This window comes from Gossypium raimondii, chromosome 9, assembly GCF_025698545.1.
Source record: "Gossypium raimondii isolate GPD5lz chromosome 9, ASM2569854v1, whole genome shotgun sequence".
Classification (NCBI taxonomy): Eukaryota; Viridiplantae; Streptophyta; class Magnoliopsida; order Malvales; family Malvaceae; genus Gossypium; species Gossypium raimondii.
Window position 1 is genome coordinate 1267482 of NC_068573.1, and position 8259 is coordinate 1275740.

General features: G+C 30.3%; 1 protein-coding gene across 5 annotated transcripts; it reads right to left on the reverse strand.

Annotated features, from left to right (window-relative positions):
- Positions 1-1238: 1238 nt before the first annotated feature.
- Positions 1239-6329, reverse strand: LOC105798064 (RNA polymerase II transcriptional coactivator KIWI). Of its 5 annotated transcripts, XR_001134903.2 has the most exons (7): positions 6054-6325; positions 5773-5878; positions 3662-3684; positions 3122-3225; positions 2381-2463; positions 2199-2292; positions 1239-1598 (listed from the first exon to the last, which is right to left on the reverse strand). XR_001134903.2 is itself a non-coding variant. In XM_052620667.1 (5 exons), the coding sequence occupies exons 1-4, from the start codon at positions 6189-6191 to the stop codon at positions 3166-3168; spliced, it is 327 nt and encodes a 108-aa protein (XP_052476627.1). In that variant the 5' UTR covers positions 6192-6325; the 3' UTR covers positions 2005-2292; positions 3122-3165. The 5 variants fall into 5 exon arrangements, 2 of the variants coding, with proteins under 2 accessions (XP_052476627.1, XP_012483417.1); XR_001134902.2 differs by lacking the exon at positions 1239-1598 and having other exon boundaries at positions 2005-2292; XM_052620667.1 differs by lacking the exons at positions 1239-1598; positions 2381-2463 and having other exon boundaries at positions 2005-2292.
- Between the last annotated feature and the right edge of the window lie 1930 nt (positions 6330-8259).

Consider the following 8259-nt stretch of genomic DNA (forward strand, 5'->3'; position numbering starts at 1 on the left):
ACCATCCTGAAAATGAGCTCATTCTTTGATTTCAAAATCATCTAGAGAGTGCAAGCCGCATAGGTGCAAACATTCTTTGAACCGATGGAGCTGATGTTGTTTGAGTTGAGCCAATGAAGGAACTAGGAAGATAGAGAAGAAATCTAAAGGGAGTCGGATCAAAGGGCAAGGGAAGAATCAAACCAGACTGCCCAAACAAAATTGCATTCAAGGAAGAGGTACTCAATGGATTCCCTGCTTTGGAAAGACACCTTGAGAAGAGCTCATTGGTTGGAAGGTACCTTGCGCAAATTTTTCAAAGGAAGATGATAATCTTATAAGAAAGTTTTAACCTTCATAAATTAATCCATGCTTTGCTAGAGGGTGAGGCCGCAGGTGTTAAGGATCAGACTAACACTGATGGGCATGGGGTTTTTTTAACTGAAAAAGAAAACTAAAAAAAGGGGGAGATGAACGATTTTTTAACTAAGATTTAGGGTTTAAAATTTTTAATTAATTAAATTTATTTAATTAAAAATCTATTTTCATCCCATTAGGAAATCCAAGTTGGAACTTAAAATCTAGTTGGACTGTCAAATAGGATAACCGTTAGGGAGATAACAGAACTTAATGGAAGAGTGATCACTTCGTAACAAAATAATAACATAAGTGACTAAAACGTAACATTTCAAACATAAGTGACTAAAATGTAACCTGAGGCAAACAAAAGTGACTATTTTTGTAGTTTACCCGTATTTTTTTCAAAATCTTATGCAGCAAAAAATATCATATCAACTCGCCATTTTCATATAATAATCAAATTAAAACACAATAATTAAATCCACAATTTATAGTAATACATGACTAATAGTATAATTTGACTTAATAAATTTAACTATTACAATTTGGATCAAAGATAAAATTTCAATAAGAACTAAAATTAATCAAATTAAAGTGAGGACCAAATAAAAAGTTATGGCCTAATAACAGAATTTGATCCTTGAGTCGAAGGTTGAAGTAATTTGATATTTTTGTAGACACCTTATTCTATTGATTTTCGTTCCTAATAAAATTTGTATTTGATGAGATATATCTCACAAATAAATTCAATTTGATTGGTGTTCTTGAGATAAAATAGAAACTTTTATTGAAAGTAAAGCAGCAATCGCATGAGACATCACCCCAGAAAAAGGAGGGTATTCCTTCTTCCAGGGTCTGAATCACATTATATGTTTTTAAATTAAAATTAAATTAATTAATTTTTATACGTTAAATCAAAAATAAATTGATTTCTTTGTTAAAAATTTTATCCACTTTTACAGTTGAAAACTACTGTAGCTGAGTAAAAATTTATAAAACTTTCAACAAAAAAACTAATTTTCTCTTTGATTTAATTACTAGCAGAAATTGATAAGCTAAACCATCCACACCTGATGGGCTACCTCATTAGCTTTGCCTTGAATTTTACTTATTGAGAAATTGCAATGGTGGTGGACTCCCATGCAGTTGAGTTGTGGTTAACATAACTGCTCTGGTACTCATGCAGGAGTTTGTATTACTTACTCCCTCCCCAAAGCTCACCTCTTGATAGCTTTTGATCCAACCTAGTCTCATTATCCCTACCATTTCATAAATCCATAACGTCAAATTTAGCCCCTCAAAGTTTACATTTTGTCAATTTAAATTTTTTTTTATCTAAATTTGATTATGAACCTTTAAAAAAAATATCAAATCGTTTTTCTAATGAAAATGCTAATTAAAACATTAAATTTTTAACAATTTTGACGTGACTATCTACATAACAGATTACCGGTCCACCTACATTTCATGCTGATATCAAATTATTTATCTTATATATCACGTCAATAAATAATTTAGAAATTAAAATAATATTAAAAAATTTTCAAAATTCAAAAAATACATGAAAAATATGTGAATTACCATGCAGGTTGTCATATTTAAAAATTCTAATGTTTTAATCAGTATTTCCATTAAAAAACCAACAATGTGGCTCTTTTTGAAAAATTGATAGTCAAATTCAACTCTTTGTAAAAAGTGGAATGTCAAAATGACAAAAAATGTAAACATTGAGAGCTAAATCAAACATTATGTCGTCCATAAACCCTATATTAACATGAGAAACTTATCAAAAGCTTCTCTTTCCAGCTTCTTTGCTGCCATTTCAACCCAGTCAACTGCATTAAGCATATTACTCTCACCTGGAACACTGATCTTGAAAGTGGACGGTCCCTTAGTGCATGTAAACCAGTCTCATCTTCGTTTCCGAACCTTCTCCATTGCCTGCTGGTAATCCTGTATCCAAGGCAATCTTATTTTTAATGATCTTTATTGAAAACCTAGATATCTAGTGCTGGTAATCCTGTATCCAAGGCAAACTTACAACATTCTCGTCCGATATCTAGTGCTGGTACAAAACATCATGTCACAGCCATTCACCTCCATCTTCATCTACATCTATAACCACTAGTATTTCCATAGAAAAGGAAGAAACTAGTAAAGAAAATACCAGAAAAAGACTTCTTTTTGGTAAAAGTATATGGAAGCCCACGTACTAGAAGTCGGATTGCATTTTGACCCTTATATTAAAATAATAATAATCCCTGTATATTAGATCAAAGAGCAAACTGGTTTTTTTATTAAAAATTTTATCCATTTTTACTATTAAAAACTAGTCAGCAGAAGGTCCACGCCAGTTTTTAACAGTGCGAAAGGATGAAATCTTTAAAAGAAAGAACTAATTTACTCTATAATACTAATTTGCCCATTTTTTTGAATAGGACAGGCAAAATGCGATCTGACTCCTAGTACAAGAACTTCCATGGTACTTTTAACCACTAATAGCATCAATTTTGCTGGAAATGTTCAACTGACTACTATAAACGCCTATATTCTCCATTTAATAGATTATGTTAATATCATCCAACATCAAGATACAACAGATATTAGTCTAAAGCTAAAGCTACACAACTAAATACACTAATAGGAGGTCCACCTAATGAAATCTTTAAGTTCAGCAACATCAAAAACAAGTCGAAATAGACTACAGTCAAAATCAAAACCTCCACCTCCACCTCCAGCAACTTCATTTTTGCAGCATAAAGAAAAAGTAGTCTCGACACACCTTAGACTCCCATCATCTTCTGTACAGGGTACACTGTCTACTTCCTAAGAGTTCTCAGCAAGTGCCTTGTCAATTTCCTCTGCATGATCCCGAAGAATATTCCACTGAACCAAAAGAAAATCAAATAAGTGAAATGTCTCAACAATTATCGTAAGAGGTAAAAGTACCTATGGGATCCTTGTATGAAGTTAGTCCCTCTATTATTAAATGGATTAATTAAGTCTCTATACTATTAAAAAGAATCAAATAATGTTATCATTTATTATTTAAAAAATATCATTTACTGTTTAACAGAGTTAATATTTTTAAAGCTTTTATGGTTTTGTAAACGAAATATTTTGTTTGGAATTAAACTGCAATTGAATAAAATCATTTTCAAAATATTTTTCTATACAACAAATGTTAACTCTGTTACAATTCAGACTTATTTGATTCATTTTAATAATATAGGGACTGAATTGATCATTTTAATAATAGAATGACTAGTTTGATACGGTCCCTAGAATACAAAGATAAAGCATAAACTTTTGTAGTTCATACCTGATCCAGACTTAGTGCAATACCTAGAAGGAGCATAAGATGATATTAGTTCATAAATATTGACAATGAAAAGGAAAAGAAAATGGGAAAGATAGATACTAACTCTAAGCTTCAGAAACTGAACTCTTCAAATGCTTTTAATCATTACATGGCAACCCACATGGCAATCCACATGTATTTTCATAATTATGACACTATTTGTCTTATATACCATGTCAACAAATAATTTTAAAAAGATTAAAACAAAAATATTTAAAATTCAAAAAAAATATAAAAAGTTCATAAAAATTCAAAAAGATTAGCATGAAGTTCATGTGAATTGTCATTCGAGCAACTGTGTTTAAAAAGTTAACGTTTTAGTTAGTATTTTCGTTTAAAAACAACAATTTAACCTTTTTTGAAAGGTTAATGGTCAAATTCGACCTTTTCTAAAAGGTAGAGGGTCAAATTTAACTCAAAAAAAGAATAAAGGTTAAATTGGAAAAAATGTAAAAATTGAGGGGTAAATTTGGCATTATGCCAAAATTCCTCAACAATCAATAACTTCTAAAAATAAGGTTTTCTCCTTATAAAGTATACAATAACGGATGTTCCCAACTTTAACAGGTCTGTTTATGTTGGTTGAAGTAAACAATAGGGAAACAAACTCAATAACCAAATTAATATTAAGAAAACAGGTACATTAATCTCAACACAGAATAACAAGTGTAATTTGGGAAATGCAGTGCGGCAAGTGCACACATTGGGACCAAGTCATAAAGCAAATCAACTATAATACCTCCTGCCACTTTGGGTCATGCTTATTCAATCAAACACACACCTTTTCTGCCTAGGCAAACTCCTTTTTAAGGTAAGACTTAAAAGGTCCCTAAGTGCCACTCTACTTTCTTTTATTATAGCTTTTCTTCTAGTATTGAAAAAATAACAATGTTAAATCTCCTGAACATAAAACAAAATATTCATGCACAAGTCTTTTAAAGATAGAAGTGACGGATACATGAACTTTAACTGATGACTAAATTTAATAGATCAAATATTTAAAACTAAAAAGAACTCCGATTATGTAAGCAACAAATACAAGACAAAAAGCAACGAATAACAAACGGAATAACAAAAGAAGAATTCTATTAAAACTTCATCCATTTCTATTGTTAAAAATTGGTCCCTAAACACCAGCATGAGATACATGTGGCATGTCAGGTATAACTATCTGGTTATTCTGTCAACTACCCCAATTTCTAACGGTACAAATTGAAGAAATTTTTAACAAAAAGGAGTAATTTGCTCTTTGATTTAACATATGGGGACCAATTTACCCATTTTTTCAGAGGAGACAAAATGCAATTTGACTCTTAGTATAGGGGCTTCCATGGTACTTTTACCATCAATTGGCAATAATAGAAAGGACCAACCTAAGAGAAAGTCACATACCCAATTTAATAACGCCACTTTGCCTTCACATTTAGATTCAACATGTTGCTGAAAAAAAAAGACCCATACTTAATAAAATAAGGGTATATAATTTGGCCCATGAACTTGTCCATTTGTACCTAGTTGGCCCCTAATTTTTTTTTAACCTAGTTGATCTCTGAACTTATATTTCGTCAACCAGGTTGATACATTTGCACTAACATTGTTAGTTGCGCTGACATGACCCTACTAACCAATCCAGTGGTGCCACATAGCAGCCTCCAAGTGTGCCACGTGGCAAACATGAAATTAAAAATAAAAATATATAAACTATGTTTGCCACATGAAGTTCTGAGAGGCTGCCATGTGGCACCACCAAATTGGTTAGAAATGTCACGTCAACAACAAACTAATGGTGTTAGTGTGGAGGGACCAACCTGGTTGACGAAATACAAGTTCAGCAACCTACTAGGTATAAATGGACAAGTTCAGGGGCTAAATTATATATTATCCCATGAAATAAACATGTTTGCAAGGTCCTAAACACAGCAAAATAACACAAATATTGTAACTTTCTAAGTTAAGACACCTTTGTTAATATATTACAGATTGATTAAGTAAATCAAACTTCAAGCCTGAGAGAGAGAGAAAAAAAGCAAACTTGAAATTATAATCTTTGGAAATTTTTTTTTTTAAAGTACCTTTTTTGCCAGGCAATTGCTTGCCATCCCTGACATAGAATTCACGAATATCAACCCAAATTCTGCCATTCCAGTTCCTTACTGAAACTCTTCTATTCTTGGATATCTGCAGTCAAAAAGGGGGGGAAAAGAATTCCACATTTCATTAATTTTGTTCAATATACAATTTCAAAAAAAAAAAAACCCTCCAAATACAAAACCCTAGAATCGCATACGTTCGAAAAAAAGGCATCAAATATATAATATAAAGGGAGAATTAACGAGAGAATGTTGAGAGTGACCTCGCAGACAACGATGTCGTCGGAATCATCAGAGTCATCGGCGGCTGAAATCTTAGAAGCTTTGTTGGGAGGCGCGTGGCCATCAGTCTCGTCAGAAGCATGATCCGTTCCGCCCTTTCTCTTCCCTCTAAACGACATCTCTCCAACTTGCTTTCTTCTTCAAAAAGTGCACTCTTTTTTCTTAATGGTTTTCTGATAATTTTGGCATTTAAACTTGCAAACGATTCCAAGCAGACAAACAGTTCAGTGTCTTTATTTTGCTTTGGCTTAATATAACATTTGGTGCATGAACTTGTAATTCTTTTTCTTAATTTTGGTATCTAGAACCTTATTCTCAATTTGGTACCTAAACTTGATACTTTTTACTAACGTGGTACTTAAACTTTTTTTGTTTCGATTTGGTATCTAAGCTTGACACTTTTTCTTAATTTAGTACCTAAATTTGGTTTACATTTAATTTCGTATCTAACCTTGTTAAACGTTATACAAATAACCTAAAACACTAACAAGATTAAAAATTTGTTTTATGCTACAAAAATATCATTAGTATTAGAGAAAATTTGTGTTAAAAAATATGCATTGAGTTATATTTAACTAATTAATATTGAATAAAAACACTAATTTTAAAACCCAAAATAAGAAATTTTATTATTTGAGGTTAATAAATTAAACTAAAAGTAATTGGATATTTGAAATACAAAAGAAAATATCATATCTTCAATCACATGTTGATCGATATTGATTATTTTACTACATCATAAAAAATAACATCGTTAATATACTGGAGTTATTTGTATAACATTCGACAACTTTCGACACCAAATCGGACAAAAAAAGAGATTAGATACCAAATTAAGACAAAGAGTCAAGTTCATGTACCAAATAAGGCCCAAATTAAAAAACGTGTTAAATTTAAGTACCAAAATAGAAAAAAATATCAAGTCCAAGTTCCAAATTGGACCAAAAAAAATTAAGCACCAAATTAGAAAAAAAGTGTCAAGTTTAGGTACCAATGTTATGTTAAGCCGTTGCCCAATGAACCTTTTTGTTTCCAATACCGAATTAAAGTGCCAAGTTCAAGTATCAAATTAGGCCCAAAAAAACTTTAAGTACCAGATTAAAGAAAAGGATAAGTTAAAGTCCCACATGTTATGTTAAACCTAATTCTACTAAAACTTTCAAAATAAATTTGATTTAAACTTTTAAATGAAATTCAATTTAATCATTTAACACAACTCTAAAACTAAATCAAAAATTAATTTAATTCTAAAGCTAGGTTAAAATGTTGATTAAGCTCAAAGAATTTATGCAAACCCCTACACAATAAAATGTTGATTCAGCTCAAAGAACTTATGCAATCCCCTGCTCAATAAAGCCAAGACCCTAACATGCTCCCCCACAAAATTAAGTGTGTACACATCTTATATGATACAATATTCTACAATTATTAGTGCAATTAATAAGATTTTGAGAGAGAAAAAATTTATCTCGTTATTCAAGCCTTCCGTATTTGCTAAATTATTTTCTAGCATCAAACATATACTCCTTGTTTTTATAGATAGATATTTAGTCAAATATAAATAATTAGAAATAAATACTAAGTGATTTAATTAATTATTTAATAAATCAAAATGTATAAAAATCATCTCTAATCAATAAAATTTTATCTTCTTTAAACAATATACAATATTAATAAGATAATATATAATTATATTTTAAAATAAATTGTATGTTCAAAATTTAAAACATTATTTTTACCTAAAAATTTAGTTTGAATTATGTACAAAAACGTTTGATAAATTATAATGTAATTGAATTTAACTGTAATTTTTTTTATAAACATTCAATGTAATTATTTCAATTCTCACCTTTCACATTGAAAAATCTAATTGGATACTCTAATTACACTTAATCCGAGATTCACTAATTAAAATAGTTTAAACAATTACATCTAAATAGCTTTTCTTAAAAATCTGGTATGAGAAAAGTAAAATTAATTTGCTGCCAAAGTACCCAAAACAACTAACAATAGCAATTATAATATTTTAGAAAGATAAATAATCTACTATTAGTGCTTGGCCAAAAAAAAAGTTAATCATCACCATCATCATCATCATCTAGCATTGCTCTTTTATCAGGAAAACTCTATGCTGCTTTAATGCTGCTACTTATCTTCTCCATGATGAAATGATTGTTAAGTCAAAAA

What these genes read in the sequence shown, in the direction of transcription:
- LOC105798064 (XM_052620667.1), bottom strand. Translation starts at nt 6,191, where the DNA reads ATGTCGTTTAGAGGGAAGAGAAAGGGCGGAACGGATCATGCTTCTGAC. An exon ending in GCAATTGCCTGGCAAAAAAG is followed by an intron (nt 3,685 to 5,772) that starts GTACTTTAAAAA and finishes TGCTCCTTCTAG; the next exon opens with GTATTGCACTAAGTCTGGAT. An exon ending in TTGCACTAAGTCTGGATCAG is followed by an intron (nt 3,226 to 3,661) that starts GTATGAACTACA and finishes CTTTTGGTTCAG; the next exon opens with TGGAATATTCTTCGGGATCA.